This window comes from Coturnix japonica, chromosome 15 (genome assembly GCF_001577835.2).
Source record: "Coturnix japonica isolate 7356 chromosome 15, Coturnix japonica 2.1, whole genome shotgun sequence".
NCBI classification, from domain to species: Eukaryota; Metazoa; Chordata; class Aves; order Galliformes; family Phasianidae; genus Coturnix; species Coturnix japonica.
Window position 1 is genome coordinate 8,097,738 of NC_029530.1, and position 18,181 is coordinate 8,115,918.

An 18,181-nucleotide genomic window follows, 5' to 3' on the forward strand; every position below is an offset into this window, starting at 1 on the left:
GAACTCTGAAAATACAGAAACTAACCTGATGGAAATAAATCTTTAGCTTTGTGCTGTTGGATTTTAAAGTGCTTAACGCTATGCTTTGCACCAGGTGATTCTGGAGCCCCCTTTGCCTGCCCTCAGCTTCTGCTTGTCTCCTGAGCCTGAGAGAGAGAAAACCCCAGGGAAAGTCTTCCTGTGAATGTTTCTGCCCAGACTCAGTGCTGTGGGACTTGAGCTCCTCCAGCCATCCTTCAGTCTGTCCCTGGAACAACGTTGTATTTGGCAAAAAGCTGCCTGGGCAATCTGGGAGCTCTGATGTAAGTCTCAGCGATCAGTTGGATCTTAGCTGCTGGAACCTGGGGTGAAATAACGCTGAATTGAGATGAATGCCAGAGCTTCTTCCTGTTTCATATCCAGAGACTTTTGAGATGTTTGTGCTCTATCAGCTTTTCTTTTTTCTTTCTTAAAAATCTGATGTTCAATGTAGCACAAGTTACAGGTGCTACAAACTTCAATATTATGACGTTTGAAGATCCATGAACAGCAGCACACTTCTTGGGGGCTGGACTGCATGGTCCTGCTGGATCCCTCCCAGCTCAGGCCGTTCTGTGGTTCTGTGCATCTCCTTTCTGTGTCCTTATTGCTGTACGCCTTTGCAGTCGATGTCTGGGAAGGAAATGTATTTGATTACTTTTCCATCCCTGATTGTAGTATGTGATTTATAACTTTCAGCGTGGCTAGTGGAAGTTAATCACACATTGATGAAAGCAATTTTCTCTTCTTGTATTTCAGTAATATGAAATTCTGTTGCCCACACGTAAAATCCGAAGTGTAGAAGCCCCTCATTGAGGGGGAGCACATGCACTGATGTTTTCAGAGCAGCCTATTGCTTAAAGGAACTAAGGAGGGGCAAAGCATGCAAAAAGTTCTGAAATTTAAACAAATTCAGTGTTTTTAACCAAAATAATTTCATAGATAGCTGAACTTGTCTTATGAGCTTTTTCCCTGACTGTACATAACTCTGCTTAAAAACATTCTGGCTGCTCAGCTTGAAACTTAACCTTATTAAATGTTCAGTGCTGTGAACAGAGTGAGAGAAGCCTTTGGAGCTTCTCCCTTTTGTACCCAGATTGTTCTTCCCTTCAACAATACTGCTGTCCCCAACATGGGAGCAAAACTCTTATGCAAGTATGCAAATATGTTTTAGAATTACAAATCCCAGCAGTATCGATCTCTACAAAAGTGCCTTTGCAGCAGAGGGATCTTCCTTACCCTCCTCAGTTTCCTGGTGCTGCTTACAGAGCTGTGATGTTCCCTTTGCATCTTCTCAGCACACTTTGAGTATCTTCACTTTCTGCGCTTCCTTTTTTTCTTTAAAGCAATGAAAGATAAGATTTTCAGGGTCCAGATTTTCGTATTGTTGTGTGGTGGTGAATGGCTCTGTGAGAGGCAGTGTCTCTAAAGGAAGTGGTCTGTTAGGGGCTGTCAGGTGCCCCTGGGGAATTCAGGAACCTTTGGGGTTGGTGCACTGAGCAGCTTACCTTACCTTACTTTACCTTACCTTACCTTACCTGTCTGCAGCTGTGTGAGCTGCTCCACTGGGAGAGGCTCCTCTCCACAAACACTGTTTCTCTTTTCAGAGCAGCTCTGTTAGAGATAGGGGGAGCAGAAATAAGCCTGACCTGTGTTTCTAAATTTCCCTTTGTGTCCTTGTGGCCAGGTGTGCACGGCTTCATAACGCCGCACAATCTGATGTCTGCTGCTGGGAGTGCTGGGCCAGCCTCTGCCTGTGTGAGAGCTCCCGGCTGGAGATGTAATCTGCCTGTGCTGCAACAGCTAATGAATACATCAGCAAAAAGTGGTTTGGGAAGCAGATGACTGCTCTGATGTGTTCCGGTCTGTCTAGTGTACAACACCCATTAAATGAGAATGATTTGAATAAATGAAGTAAAATGACAGCTGTGCTCAGAGGGAGGTGTGAGATCTTGGATCCTTTTGCTATGGAGCGTCCTTTCTGCTTTTAGGATGACCACCAAATTAACAGCTGACCTGTGAATAGCAGAGAACTTCCTTTCCCGTGTGATATTACCTTGGTACTTTTTGATATAAGGTAAAAAGCAGGCATTCCATCCCATACAAACACGAGTCTCTTTGGTGGTGGCTGAAATTTCAGTGGCTTTTGAGCCCAGCTCCCTGCCAGCCTGCAGGAGCATCGCTGCGCCCCGGCTGTCTGGTGCTGTGTTTGGAGGTGAGGTTTCAGCTGTTTGCAGTAGAATGGAAGGTTATGACATTGTGGTGTCACTGATAAAAACTAATTCACATTGCAGGTGGGTATCATCTCATATTGGCTATGTCTGGATGTCACTTGCTCCTGTACAGAGCAGTTTGTTCAGTTTGTCCTGGAGGGGTTATGGTTATGTGATGTAATGTGAAGACATGGCAGCTGTTTGTGTTTGTGTGGGTGTGCTGTTAGGAAGCACGGCAGCTTTCTGGGCCAGGGTTGGGCTGTACATGTGGGGTGCCCACATCTCTGCTTTGTTCTGCCTTGGCTGGGAGAGGTGGGAGCCAGTGAGCAGCAGGACGTGTTCTGCTTCTCTTTCTTGTTTCATGGGTCTGAGAAAACACTCTGGGTAATACTTCTGGAACGGGTTCAGTGGGGTTTGTTGTTTGGTGGCTGTGGTTTTTTTGCAGGAAGCATGGAACTGGAAGAGTTGCCTTGTGCTGCTGCTGCTGTTCTGGGGCTGGGGAGATGCTTGTCTGAAAATTAACCTGGATTTGAAGGGAGGGGAGGGAGGAAATTGTTCAACTGGTGTAAGGAAGGAGAATGAATTCCCCTATTGCTGGTAACTGTATTTTGGGTCATTCTAGACCCGCAGTTCCACTTTTGGTGTTTCTCTTTGCCTGCTTCTCCTTCAGAGTTCTTTCCGAGGCTGAACAAACTCAGTTCTTACCTCTCACCATCTCTGTAGCTCTGTTCTGCACCCACTGCAGTCACCCCTGCTGCCCACACTGCCTTCCCCTTTTGCTGTCCCCATTCCTTCCTGTTGTTTGTTCCCATAAAACACCATTAAAAAAAGAGAAATAACGACGAGAGATCACATCAGGAGAAATGTGATTACACAAGAGCCACTCCAAAAGACTAATATTAGCAGATTGAGTTGTATGGGGAAGTAGTGATTTTCCTAAGCAAAAACTTAATTGTCTTATGTGCTAAATTATATGCAGTTTCTAATTGCCTTAGACTCTGCTTATATGCAGTTGGTGCCATACTAAGGTTTCAGCCCACATTCTGGACTCCAGCTTCCCACTGCCCTGCGTTGATGGGTGTGCAGTGCAGGTACTGTGTGTGTGTCACTGCTGTGCTGTGTCACTGCTGCTGCAGCCTCAAGATGCTCTGCCTGCAATAAACCGTGTGTATCTCTCTGATTCACTCACTTCTCTTTCACTGCTGTGCTAAGTAAAGTAGTCATTCATTCTCTTTGATTCAGATCCTGTGTGCTTGTGGGTGTGAGAATTTTAGCTTGAATTCATTGGGAGCTGGTGGCCTGCACTGGAGCAGGAGCAGAGCCTCCCCTGTCAGCTCAGTGCCCCTTCCATCACGTCCCTGTTGTCTGAGCCTGCAGTGGCAGCACTGTGTGCTGAGGTGTATCCATACACTGGCTTCAGCTGGGAGCCCCTCTAGGGCGAAGGGCTGCTCTTTGACACAGCAGTAATGTGAACCTTAAGGATATTTGATGCTGGATTCTTTTTTTGACCTTTTTAAAGGATTTTATTCATTGTAAATGTTTGCCTCACATTTCATTTTTAAAATATACGTAGAAATGTAGAATTACACTTTTATGTGGGCAGCAGTGCACAAAGTAGGGAGGCTGAAACACCACCATTACCACGCTACAGAAAACCTGGTGTGAGGTTTGAATTAAAGCTTTTCCTTCTTGCTGCCTGGAAGGTTTTGTTTTATGTTTTAGGCTCCTTGCTCTTCAGTGCCTCTGCTTCACTCGGTGAGTTAAACACACCTCGAGTCTTTGAGTCCCATTGCTGGTCATTTCTGACCCTCTCTGTGCTTGTTGTTCCCCACAGCACTTCCTTCTTGGGTTATCAGGAGCTCTAATGGTACTTTGCCCTCTGATCGTCCTGGAGTGTCTGGACAAGGAGCAGATTCCTGCTCAGCTCCCGGTGTCTGCCTGTGTGCACGCTATACCCGCCGAGGGATCCTCGTTCTGCTATGCTCAGCATTTCATCATTAGCAGTGGGTTTGTTCCTGAACAGAAGGGAGGAAGCGTCCTCCTGTTGTAGGTGGTTGTTGTTGTTGGTAAGGAGCTTTTGAATGCAAGAAGCTTACAGAGATCAATGTGTACATGGGAGCCTGTGTTGAAGACTTTAAAGAAGTTTTTAAGTTCTTCCTGTGGAATAAAGTTAACTCTGGCACTGCGCTGTCTTACGGCTGATGCAGAGCTGTGCTGCCAAGTGGTCAGAGACCTCCATAACCCAAAACCAGCTGTCAGCATTCCAGAAAACTTTCTGTACTGGGGAAAACTATTCCGTTCCCATCTCCAAACAGCCCTTCCTAAAGTGCAGGGGGTGGTTCTGGAGGAGGTGTTTCTCCCGGCGTGGGCAGTCTGCACAATGGTGCTCTGTTGGCTCAGATTGCTGTAACCACACCCTTCATCTGCCTTTTTTTTTTTTTCCCGATGTAAGAAGAACTATTTTTGGAAAATTTATACAGCTGAAAGTGGTGGTTTAGATAGAAGAGCTGCTTCAGCAAAGCTTTGGGATAGGCTAAATATCAGGCTGACCTTTGTGGAGTTCACTGAGCTGGTGGAATCTAAATATCATGCATGAAGAACTGCACTTGTGGCTGTGATGAGGAGGGACTGTGCCCAGCGCGCCTCAGTCTGACCTGTTCCCCTCCTTCCAGTCCTCCACTTCATTATCTGTGGGGAATGGAAACAGTTCCAGATGAGGAGAGTCTTCCTGTGTGGGTTGTGCAACTTCAGTTTGTTCTTGTGGCTGAGCCATGGCTGCCTGGCTGTGTCACATTGATGGACGTTCTCGTATTTGTATGTTTACTTCTTGTTCCAATATTTGCTGTTCTTATTCTTCCCTCAAAAGCGCAGCATTCCTATCCTGGTTAGTCAGTGTATGGTACTGGAGCAGTGCTTCTGTCTGCCCTCTGTGGCACACCAGTGTATTCTAGGAATCGACAGATTCTGGAGATTATCACAGGTGACCCAGGTGCTCCTCTCATACAGAGTTCACCAAATGGAGTTTTACCTCCTGTTCTCATGAAAACCTACTGATGCTTCAGCCTGTACAAACGCAGTGTGATTACTGGCGGTACCTCAATGTTCTCTTGTTTTTGTTGATGGTTGGGCTTTCCTGGCAGCCTTGTGGGGCAGTGCTGTATTGCTGGGCTGTGTGTACACCTGTGTGCCTGCTCAGAAGGGCTCGTGTGGACAGATGCCTTCAGGATCATTTCCAGGAATAAAACAGATGCTATTGCACTCTGCATCTCTCAGGTTGACTTGTAAGAGCAAATCTGGGAGGACTACAACAACAGTGTTATGAAACATGCCCTGTTTGTCACGATGTCTTGGATTTTTTCTTTCTGTGGGAAAGAAGGGAAGGTTCCCAGGCCATTTTTGTTTCCCATCCTGTAGTTTAACCAACAAACAAACACCCAAAAACCAAATCGAGCAAGCAACCCTCCTCAATGAAACAACGAGCCTCAGAACAGTACGTTTATGTTTACAGGAAAGAGATTAAAGTTCCCATTCTGTGAATACGGAGTATGAAATAAGAAACCCTGTATTTTCTGTTAGAGCAGTGTCTTTTTGGATGTTTATTTTGACAACATAATTCTCAGTCAAATATGTATGTCTGGCACAAATTATTTGAAGATGCCATTTTTCTCCATTGACCACAGGGGGTGGATTCTTCTCCCAAGGATCTTGTTTGGGATGGCTTCACTGGAGCAGTGAGGAGGTTGGGAACTGTCATAGTGTGCTATGGGGAGCAGGGATGCTGTCATGTGGTGCTTCTTTGAAGGTGCTGTGCAGTGATTGGAGGTGTGCTCTCATTGCTGTTGGGCAGTGAGCACCCCGAGCTGAAAGCAAAGTCTGGAGATTGTCCAGCTGCTGGAGTTCTTAAACACCGTGAGGCAAGTAACTCTTTGTTCTGTTGGCAGATGGGTTGGTGAACCAGAAGGGCAGCTCAGATCATGTCTTTAGCAGCAAATGTGTTTTTGCAGTATTCCCCCTCTTGGTACCTTTCTGAACATGCGCTGTTGGAGCGGGCTCAGCAGTGCTGCAGTTGGGTGCTGGGCATTCATTCAGAGGAGAGATTCGGGGAAGCAGCTTCTGTACAGGACAGAAGAGGGAATTATTCTGTTGTAGTTGCATGTGCAAAGTGTGTGTTAGTTATCTGGTAATGTGCAGATGATGTCCTGAGATCTGCAGCTGATAAGCAGCCTGTGCTCCTGTTCTAACCTTGGGATGCCCGCCTTAGGCCTAACCAAGTCTATATAGGAAAATATAGTTTTAATGGGATGTCTCAGATTACTTTGTTTTTCACTTCAGACTTGATTTTTTTCAGATACAGGTTTCAATGCATTACTCAGGCTTAGCAGACTCCCTGCATGTGACAGTGAGCTGAAATTAGTTCAGAAAGCGCTCTATTCCTTCAGCGTAAGTGAAGCTGTAGCAATTTGCTTGTTTTTCCTATGAATCATACTGAAGAATGGCATAGTGTTGAGATATGTTTACAGCTGTGTGTGCCATGACTTCACACTTAAAATTATACTTTTAACTGTTACACTCAGATTTAACTTTGGTTTGGCATCAAGCCTAATGGAGGCTCTTAAATATGTCTACATCTTGCACATGTAAGGTGGTTGAAAGAGGCTTTTTAGATATACCCTTGACCTGGAATCCAGCAAAGGAAAAATGTAGTATTGGTTTTACCTATGGAGTGAGTCTGCCTCCAACCCAAATTGATATTTGCCCATAAACTGTCAATGATCTTAGTGGTGCTTCTCTTCAACATGCCCTCAGACTCTGCTCGGGGTTGGAGTTGCTGCCTGTACCAAGTGATGCTCCAGTGGCAGCTCCCATTGCCTTACATTGAACACAAATAAATTACTTACTCTTACCAATGAACTGTCCTGATATCCATAGTCACCCAACCTTCTTCTGAGGAGTAAATTATTTAGTATAATGTCTGACAGATGTCAAGAGACAAGTAGATTAAAAAAAGCAAACCACATTTTCCTTGTGAGCAGCAGAAGGAAGAGCTCTGTTGGTTCCTACGTGTGGCTGATGGCTCCAGAGCCATCATGAAGTGATGAGTAACTGGATGAGAAAATGGATGTCTCACGGTGGTCCATTCAGTGCTGGTAGACACCTACAAGGAGTTTCCTTTGGAAGAGAAAAGAAATGGGAAAAGTAGGATGTGTGTTTTGATGGCTGGGGAATATTGCTGCTTACCTAGCAAGGCATTTGATACAGAAGTGGTATTTTAACTGTAGATGAAGAGTACCGTATTGAATGAATAAATAGTTGTGGCTTGGATGTGAAGAATATATGAAGTTCTGCCTGGCTCTTCCTCATGGATCCCGTACCAGAGCTGTGTGCTGTGTGCCCAGGAGCGTGGGAGGACTTTGTATGGGAGGAAAAGTGTGGGCACGTCGGGTTTTGTGATTTCATTGATGAGTGCTTCGTACAGCAGGTGAGGTCAGTCACAGCTGATTGATTGGCCTTCCCCAAAGTAAGGTTGAAGTGTTGCTCTGTGAATTAAATGATCTCCTGACATTCTTCTCATTGCCTGTTTCTGTGATACTGAAATGCTGTTGGACTGTATTTGTTGCATTCTAAGTGTATAGGAAGAAATACACAGAGCTTTCCCAACCTCTGAAAAGTTTGGGGGTGCTTGAGCCAATGCTGCTCTTTGATTCTTGTGCCCAGAAGTGTGTCAGATCTGGGATCTGGAGCATTTGGGAAAGCAGACATGTTTGGTTCCTGGTTCTGCTGTCTTTTTCTGGTTTGTCATTGAACAAAATGATTTACAGATGCTCAGTGCTCAACATGAAGGGCCCACTGCTGGTTTGGGAGCACCATTGGGACTCTTGGGAAATCACTTATCTTTTGGTAACGAAGAAGAGCTGAAACATTAGAAGATAACAGTGCTGGCATTGGCTGGGTGGGAATACCAAAAAACAGTGAAACCAAATAAAAAGTTAGTCATCTCTTTCCAGCAGGAGGGCGAGCACTGCCTGGAACGGCAGCTGTGGCTGGTGGCAGAGCTGTGCAGCAGGGCTGCTGTCCCTGCCGGCCCCATGGAGCGTCCTGTGCCAGGCAGGAGGGCTGGTGCAGATTGTTGTGTGGACAATGCTGGCACTGTGTGGCCGTGAGGCTGACACACGGACTGTGCTATAGGACAGTGCTCGCTGTGTCTCTGTCCTGGCATGTCTCAGCAGACTGTGTGTTGTGAGCCCTTGCCCATGAAGCTGGCAGGAATTGGTGCAGGATGGCAGCAAAAGGGACCTCAGCCTTGTGGAGGTGCAGGCTCAGCATGGGGCATTGGGCTGTAGGGCAGGTGGTGGGCAGTGTAAGGAACTCATGGAGAGAAGTCAGCCATCAGCATGCTGGGTTCTGCACAGTGCTTGGGTCTAACAGTGCTCAATAGAGGTTGCATCGCTGACTTAACGAGAAACTGTCTGATAGCCTGATCTAAATGACTGCTTCTAAACCCGCTTCCTCAAGGGGATGTTGAGTTGCAGGTGAGGAAGTATGAGAAAAAAGTTGTACTCAACTGGGAAAACCAGCTGTTTGCTTGTGTTTTGGGTAGAGCTCTGCATTTATAATAGAGCTTAGAAGTGGGTTGGAGGTTGTGTATCATGCATGGCACACAGTTCAGCTGCACTAAAATAAGTCCTTCAAGGAGCAGCAAATGGTTTTTAGCGTGTTCTTACCCCATGTTAGTTCATGGAATGAGAATGAATGGATTGTTATGTAGGAAGTACTAAGAACTGCTTCTAAAATCAGGGTTTAAGTCAAATAACAACTGCTGCATATGGGCTTGTTATGGGCACTTTCTGTGCCTGAGCTTTCACTGCTTGCTCTCAGAATAAACAGCTAACTTTATGGAAGTACTTAAAGGAGGAGAATAGTTCAGTTGTTTCACTTCTGTACGTGCAGTGGAAGCGCACAAATCACACTGCAGCTCCTGAGAGTGCCCTGCGTGTGGGTATTTGTTTGGGTTTGGGCTGCAGAACACAGCCCAGCCCTGCTGCCATGGCTGGCGGTGGCTCCGTGCCAGCCCGCGTGCTTGGCGTGTTGTAGGGGAGCCCGGCTGTGTGCATATGGAATCTGTTGGGTGGGTGCCCTGCCGATAATAAATTTAGATCTCAGTTAAAAATACAAATGGCTTTGCAGATTGCTGTCTCGCCCTTTGCAGCGTGCTCAGAACCATGAAGCAGTTTTACTCCTCAGACATTGGTGCGGTTTTGTCACCTGCTTGTTGTCTCTAGTCTAGATTTGTGCATGAGAAAGTGTTTATCTGGCTTTTCCCTTGTATGGAAGCAGCACACAGCTGTTCTGGTCCCCGCTGTAGCCTGTCGGTAGCATTATGCTATATTAGATCATCGTTTAGAATGGGCTTACATGTATTTGGTTCCTTCAGTGTTACAGAATGGCCTTCAGGTTTTAATACAGCGCTCAGTGGATTATGTACAGGGCTGGTCCATCTGTCGTTCCAGTGTTTGGAACACTTACAGCCCTGTTTTGAGTGATGGTGATGAGAAGATGGACTTCCAAAGCTGTCAGCGAATGGTGACTTGTGTAGAAAACATTGTTCATCCCAAAAGCATCTGCCAGGTTGTGAATATATCGTTCTGTAAACATCAGTTAAGAAAATGTACCGCATAACCGTGGACATATTCAGGTCAAGGTGAAATTCCATGCCTTCATTTTGCTTTTCTTACAATTTGGGAATTCCTGAGGACTCTTTTAATAGATTAATTCCATTGATGACTCTCAGATCTGAACAGGACATGAGTTTCCTTCTCCCTCAGCCCAAAGCTGGGCCAGGCAGCGCTTCTCCCTGAGGTGAAAGCTGGTATCAGGGTGTACAGCCACAGTGTGCTCATCCTTACACTGTTCATCACCTGCTTACTCATAATTGTTAACTAAAACAGACATGCTATGAACTGTCCTGTGCATCACCTGAAGACTCTATTTACTAGTCATAGGGGCTTAATTGTGAATACACATGTCTTATAAATCTGTCCTCTGATTACAGTTGTGTTCCTCCTGCATGGGTGTGAGCTGGGACCATGAGGAGCAGCTTCTGTCTGCTTCCAGATCCAAAGCAGGCAAACTGGGAGCTGCAGAGCACAGTGCAGTATCACAGAGTGATAGAATGGCCTGGGCTGCAAAGGCCCACAGTGCTCATCCAGTTCCAACCAGCAGCCCAGGCTGCCCAGAGCCACATCCAGCCTGGCACTGAATGCCTGCAGGGATGGGGCATCCACAGCCTCCTTGGGCAACATGTTCCAGTGTGTCACCACCTCTGGGTGAATGTCAGTATGTAAAAAGATATTGGAGAATTCCAGCACTTCTGTGCTTTACCAACACAGAAGTGCACTGTGTCAGCAAATCCATCCAAACAAAAGTGGTTTTTAAGCCTCCTGCTGAAATTGCTATAAAAAACCCCACGTGTGGTGTGCAGGGTGTGACAGAGCAGTAATTGTGTGATTTAAGAAGTGCATATTGCAGCTTTGTTGTGTGTTTGAGTTGCTGGTCTGATTTTTGTTTCTTTTCCCTGGGCTGAGTGAGCCTTGACTGCCATTGTCACATCGCAGCTGAAGTGTGTCAGCTAAAGGCAGAGAAAACCAGCTGGGCGTAACTTACATGCAGAGTTGCATTGGTTGCAACTGAAGTGGTTCTTAATGGGTTTGAGGGATACAAATCGTGCTGTGCTTACCACCATGGTTTTGAATTGTTCTTTGATTGCTCTGCAAACTTTGCATGCTGCCGTCTCAAAGTTCAATTACAAGCTACAGATTTTGTGTTGCTGGGTGGTGTGAGAGCATTAGGAATAGCTGCCGTGAAGGTTTGTTACCCCATTCTCTATTTTTATAATGATAAGGATGAGCAAATGGCACCGGAGAAGTGGACCCTATGATGACACACCTGTCTTCTCTTTTCCAATTCTAGGGCGTATTCCCTTGTGGATTCCAGTCAAGTGTCTACTTTCCTGATTTCTATTCTCCTTATAGTCTATGGCAGTTTCAGGTAAGTTTGTTCTTTAAGGCTTTACAGAATTCTTCACTTTCAAATAAAAACACAACAACAAGTAGCTGAATATCATTTATGCCTTTTATCTCATTGTGTTTGTCAGACTGGTGGCTAATGTAAATGCCACATTTCTTTGTTCTGAAAAGGAAATAGAGAAGGAAGAGAAGGAAACTGGCTGAGGTGTCTGAGAAATATCTGACAGCATATAAGCATGTTTAACGTAACTTTGAATTTGGTCCTTAGCATTGTATTTCAGAGGGTATGAAGGAATTGCTGGGAGATGGGTGACGTATTATTATCAAAAGAGCTGTTTTAAATACAACAGTTCGGTGCTGATTCAGTGTGTTCTTGCTTGCAACCAGATCTTGTAAAGCAGAGGTCCCCGAGTCCCAGCACTATTGTCATGGCTGCAAGGGTGTAATAGAAAAGTGGGAAACACCACCGGGGCTGTATTCCAGCAATGTGCCTGAAAATGCCCGTCAGTTACGTTTGGATCTTCAGAAATGTAGTTTTTCCCCATTCAGGAGACTTGGGGTATGCTTAGAGAAACTTCTGTTCTTCTGAACTCATACAGTTCTGCTTTCCAATGTAACAGCACCTGAGGAATGAGTTTCATACTGACGTACATTCACAGCATGCTTTGAGCAATGTCACCTGCTCTTCAGTGTCCTGTTGCTGTTATACTATTGCTCTTTTACTGTTTTGTCCCATGATTTACATTTTCGGTTACTCAGTTGTACACTCCAGAAGAATCTTAACTTAGAGGATGAGTGGTGATGGATGCAAATCAAATGAGAAAATACCTGTTCTAGTCTTTTTCTTCTGCATGTTTCCTCCAGCTTATTGCAAACCATGAGTCTGATGTTCTGAAGCTAATTTCCTACATTTAGCTTTTTTAGTAGATATATGAGCTGAAATCTAAATGGAGCTGTGGTAAGACTGAAAGAAAGTAGCCCTCCTCAGATAACCTTGTAGAAAGTGGGCATGGTTCCTGACTTTCAGTCTGAAAAGAAGCAAATGGAGCTATTGTGGCATTGCTCGCAGCTGACTTAAACAGAATTGCAATAATAGGATCAGAAGGAATTGGGTGGATGAGTCATTAGGATAAAATCCATGTGTGTGGATCTAATTCTAATCTAGTGCAAGAGTTTTCAGGGGAACAAAGTAACTCCTGGTCTGCTGTCGTGCTTGTACTGGTAGTGTTTGTCCAGAGACAAAGCAAAATCTAACAAGTAAAACCAAACCAAGATACTGAGACAGATGTTCAATAGGTCCTGAGTAAGGCCTGCATCCACAGTGGAGTACAGCTTATAGTGCAGAGCTCCTGCTTCTCATGCTGTGAATAGAAGAGCGTTTCCTTCCTTCATTTGTGCTGGGTCAGGAATTTCAATTTCAAGCCCTTCTGAACGTCTCCTGTACGTGTTCTGACCCTCCCTCAGCACTTGTGCATGGTGTGCTTTGTTGTGAGCTGGCAGAGGGGCGACAGTGATCCTTTATACAGAAGCAGTAAAATGCCGCGTGCAAGGGCATGTGTTAGTTACAGCTTTTCCAAGAGATGAGGTTAGCAGCAGATGGGTTGTTCTGTGTTTCCTGCCATTTAGTTCTTGCAGTGGCATTTCTCTGTGGTTTCCCTGCTGGGTCACTTTGCAGGCAGGTAGCAGCGAGATCTTCTGTCACCTACTCAAACGTGCTTATGTAAAGCCTGGTTTAACCCATGTCTGTCTCTTCTTCTGTCCCCTTTTAAACTGTTACATGGATGCTTCTCAGTCAGAACGAGGCCTACTTTTGTGTTGTGAATATTTGTAGAGGTAACTGCTCACATTTTAACAGTTGTTTTGTTTTTTAATGCTTCAGCATTTAAAGTATGTGAGGTGATTTGCTCCCCACTTCAGACACATGGACTGAGGGCCCTCACAAATCTCTGCTGTCTTTGTTGGTTAATTCACAACTGAAGTGCAAACTGTACCTCTGTATGTAGATCAGTGACTTTCCCATCCCAAAGAATCTCTGGTTTTCCATATTAAACATGCCATGTTTTAGAGCCCTGAAGAACATAGAATATATGGTATGGAAGAGCAATGCGTATTGGTTTTATTTTCCTGTAGTTTCCCTTCTATCTTGCTTATTTAGGTTGCAATCTTGGTCAGATAGGTCCTTCTCTTTTCTTGTTCTTAATGGTGCTAACAACCGTGATGCGTCCACGTTCCTAATGCTCATTGGTTAACAGCATTTGGTGAGTTTCAGCTGCATCTGAAATGTGTAAGTAGGTGTAAGAACCTTAGATTTATATCTGTGGCAGTGGTTCAAAATATTCAAATAAAATGTGTGACTAATTCTGGTAACAGCAAGTGGGGTAATAAAAATAGCTCACTGCTCAGAGAAGGGGAGTGCTGGGAGTTCATAAGTACCTACGGCTGCAGTGCTGACGGAGCTGGGCCAGGCCTCTCTACTGAAGGCCACCAGGAGTGTCCCCATGTGTACTCACAGGTGTGTGTGTGTGTGTACACCTGCTGCAGGTGGGCAGCTCCAAGCAGAGCTGTGGCACTTTGCATGGCTCTATGGTGTGCTTAGGAGCTAGTGCTCCATCTAGGCTGCATTTTATGCAGTTATTGCCCCTCTTTTCTCCTCCAGACCTTGCATGACAACTTGTGTTTTAATCTCTCAGGCACACAGAGGCATTGTGGCTGTATTGGAGCACATAACGTATTTTGCTTCTCTCTTCTTGGAGATTTGAATGAATTCAACAATCTCAGCTCAGTGTTTGGTACTGATTGTCACTGTTTCATGTAGAGCAGCTGAAGTTTGGCAGTTCAGCAGCAGCCCCTTCTTCTCACATTCCCAAGGCTGTTCAAACTAAGCAAGGCAAGGAGGAACTTGTTGGTTTATCACATCTCCAGCTGACTCTTCAGATGCAAAGTCCTTTTCATATTTCCTCCTTTGCTTCATGAGAATATTTTATTGGAGGGTTTTCCTGAAGCTTTGCTCCAAGACAAGTGACCCATAGTTGAAGCTGAACTTGTGTGATAGTAACATGCCAACAGTTTACTCATTGCTGCGGCCTCAGCATCACCGTGCTGAGCGCTGCCCCACGGGAGGTGAGCTCTGAAGCCTTCTGCTGGAAATGGGAGGCACTGTGAGGACCCACAGGGCGAGCAGCTGTGGTTCATTGCCTGGTGGGAGCTGCTGTGAGAACACTGCTCATGGAGACAAAGCAAGAACCTTCAATGAAAAAAGCAAATATATAATTGTATTAGTTAGTGATCATTTGTAACAGAGGGAAGGGCTGAGTTCCAAACTTGGTGTGGATGCTTCTGAACTTGGCTTGGATCAGCAGCCGCCTTTTTGAGGAAAAGGGGAAGTAATTTCCCAGTTTGTGCTTCATTTTGAGGTGGGGGTATTTGCACGCAGTAATGTCATAATTGCTGGTTGTGTTGTAATGAAAGAGAGAGGGCTGAAGTTGTTCACAAGCAGTGCATGCAGTAACATCTTTCCAGTTTTCTTTGCTGACGGCCCAATAGACGAGGAGCCCCCTGCTGTTGGGGCGCTGCTGTGAAGCTGTTGCTGAGCTGAGATCATGTAGAGAAGAGTGAAATGCTGCTCTGAGAAAGGAGAACCTTGTTAGGCTGAACCCTGGATCAATCCATTCTGTCAGGCTGTCCGCCACATTTTGGGCTTTCAGATCTTGAGAGAAAAGTTTGAGGCTTAGTGTGGATTAATGGGGAGAAAGGAAGTGGGAGCTGTGCTGTGCAGTGCCAGACCTCTGGAAGAAGAAGCTCAGAAGGTTCACGTGTTAGGGTTTGTGTTCCCTATTGTCTCTTGCATTTTTGGTCACTTTTTAGCTGATGCTCCAAGTTCTGCATGTCTCAGACTTAAGTTTCCTCATACATTGTGTAAGTCCACGTTTTGCTTTCTCTTTGTAGTAGTCGTGTAATAGAAGCAGAACCAGAATTAGTTGCTTTCTGTCATACACCATCCTGCAGCCCCACATGGATTGCAGGTTGTAGGATTGCAGCACAGAACTGCTTACCTGTGCATTGCAGTAGATAACCTATACACTAACACAAAATAGCTTTAATACCCATAGGTGGAACAGAAGGTTGTGATGTTCTGGTTTGTTTTTATTTTGCCAACCTGACAAATGAATAGTGTGCTTACCTTGCGTGGTACAATTGCTTGCAGCTCAGCTTGGGGAAGAACAGAAGAATTTAATGTGTGTTGACCAGAAGGCTTAAGGGAGGAGCTGTGCAGTGCTTCTGGTGGGTCCCTGCAGCTTGTTTGAATAAATAAACCTACAGCAGTGTCCTGGATGACTTTGCACTTGTATTAGGAGGAGGAACTCATGGTCATTTTGTTGGCCGGGATTGTTGTGTGCAGCAACACAGAAGTTAATGATAGGAAACAATTGCTGCCCAAAGCAGCACCTAAATGGAAAGTTAAGCCAAAACTTGTTGGAATGTAATGTAGAAACTGCACAGAAGTGAAGGACTGCGGCAAAAGTGATCGAATGGTGCATTGTTTGGGGTTTGTGTTTGGTATGTAGATAAAAGCAAGAAGATGATCGTTGGAGCTCAGTCTGCACACGAAGGAATGCCAGCTGCTGAGGAATCAGGTCCTCAATGTGTAGCTTTGTGAGGCCTTCCTCTCATCTGTGCTCTCTCACATACATACTTGGTTACTTTCTAGGCTTTGCTGAAACTGTTTCAGTCAACTAAGAGTTTCCTTATGTTCAGAAGAGAATCACTTAAAAGCAAAGTTTGGTCATTCATTACAAGAGTTAGAGGAGGGAAACGATGCAGTGTTAAAGGTGAACCCTGCTACTGAAATTTGAACCTTGAGGCACTAAATGAGAACTTCAGAGTTGAAACATAAAAGAATTGAAACTTTGGTTGCATTTCTGTCACATTCTGTGTTTCCAGGTAATACAGATAATATCTCTGTGTGGTTTCTTGTTAACATTTACCATGGCAATGCATTGTCAGTCTCCTTACAGGACCGCGTGTGATTGAGTGCCTTGCTGTAACCACAGGCTGTGTGTGTGATTCCTGGTGTGTATGGTGGGTTGTTAACAACCAGCTCTTAAAAGACAAATCAAGGCTTTCTCATGGGGAAGGTGTTACAGTGGCGGGGTGGTAATGAGACCACAGCTGACAAACCCAGATGGGAGTTTGAAATTCACCTGCTAAGTTTGCTTTTCTTTCCTGCAGGTCTCTTAACATGGACTTTGAGAATCAAGATAAAGAGAAGGACAACAGCAGCACGGCTGGGTCTTTTAATGGCAACAGCACCAATAACAGTAAGGGTCAGCTTTACTCCTTATCTCTTCTTTCATCACTTCAGTGTGTTGCATTGTCTTTTGTTCCCGCAGCCATGTATGTCAGCTCGTGCTTTGCAGCTCCACCTGATGCAGCAGAGCTGTTTTGTGTGAGCACGTGCCATCAACTTGGTTTGTGCCCACGGAAGCTGAATTTAAACCATCAGTGTCATGTTTCCATAACGCATAGAAGCTTCATGCTGTGCTGTTTGTCAGGTCCTACTGGATATGGAAACCGCTTTTATTTTATATTTGAGATACAGTAATGGAAGGCAGTGCATTTTCTCCTTGGTGTTTGTCACAATGACACATGTTGGCCTGTCTGCAGACAATTAGAGGTTTAATCTCATGCTATGCTAATGAGTCTATAGGGGTGATTCAGCTTTATCAACAGAGAAACTGAAGTATTGCTTTCACATGGCTTTGGGTGGCTTGTGTGAAATGGACAACAAAGCATGTGTACACACAGCCCTTTCAGAGCGGAGATTAACCTGTCAGCTCTGATGTGGTGGCTGTCCCCTGTTACTGGATGAATAGATTCCAGGCAGCTTGGCCATCAGCCATATGCTGTTTTCCAAGCAAAAATATATATGTGAACAATTGGAGTGGAATGTGTTGTATGCAGTGTGCTGTAAATTCACACCTGAGTGTAGTTTACAGTAACATATGTGGCCGTACTCTGAGAACAGAGTCTAGAATGAAGTTTCAGCAAGTGGAAAACACGGGACTGGGACAGGTGAGCCCTGGGTGCTGAGGTGGCTTTGTATCAGACAAGAAATACAGCTTGAAATTAATGCATAACAACAAGGGATGTGTTTTGTGGTGTTGGGGCTTTTTAACCATTGGCAGCTCAGCTCCAGCATGGAGGTGGTTGAGCAGTTGAACTGCTGGGCTTTGGGCATCTGGGGAGTATAGGAGCTGGGCTGGGGAGGGAGCACAGTGAGGGGATTAACCATCAAACTGATCAGAACTGAAATAAAGAACTTTGACATTTAACACTAATTCCCACACACCAGAGCAGTTTATTGTATGTCACTTCAGTTTTTCCTTGGGAAATAGAAGAGCACGTCAATAAATTCCATTTCTCAAGGCAGGAGGAACTGGATGTAACCCGCAGATTAGGACACAGGACTTTCTGTCTCGGTGCTGTCATCACTGCACTGTCTGTGTTGTGCTTTACCCTTTTGTCACTGCTCAGTAACAGAAGTACCAGGGGTTCGTGCAGTGTAAGCAGTGCCATGTCTGTGATCACGGTTCTGCTTTTCTTCTAAAAAAATTACAACATACTGTTGACAGTAATTGTGGTTTTTTCATTTCCATGAGAGTTTTTTGACATCCACAAAGATGTTGGTAACTGAGTTCTGTAAGCAACCCATTACTGTGCCACTCTACTGGAAAAAATATGTCTGCTTTTACACACACGTGCAGTTTGTGTGTGTATTTGTGTGTGTGTTTATGTGCAGGTTTGTGCATATGTATGTCATTCAGAATCAGGAGCTGATGTTAATTTTGTAACTTGTTATTCATTCTGTCTGTGGCACCAGGAGGAAAAAAACCCAACAAAACAAAACATGGGTCTGCTTTCAGCTTT

At 45.0% G+C, this 18,181-nt stretch overlaps 1 protein-coding gene across 6 annotated transcripts in view; it reads left to right on the top strand.

Moving 5' to 3' along the window:
- SPPL3 (signal peptide peptidase like 3) overlaps positions 1-18,181 on the top strand; it is a 54,970-nt gene that overhangs the window by 22,711 nt on the left and 14,078 nt on the right. For 5 of the 6 annotated variants that reach the window (XM_032447903.1, XM_015877970.2, XM_032447902.1 and 2 more), the window contains 2 exons: positions 11,199-11,276; positions 16,484-16,578. In XM_032447903.1, coding sequence (XP_032303794.1) covers positions 11,199-11,276; positions 16,484-16,578 — 173 coding nt within the window. The remainder of the gene's footprint in view (positions 1-11,198; positions 11,277-16,483; positions 16,579-18,181) is intronic. The other variant, XM_015877967.2, reaches the window with a different exon arrangement.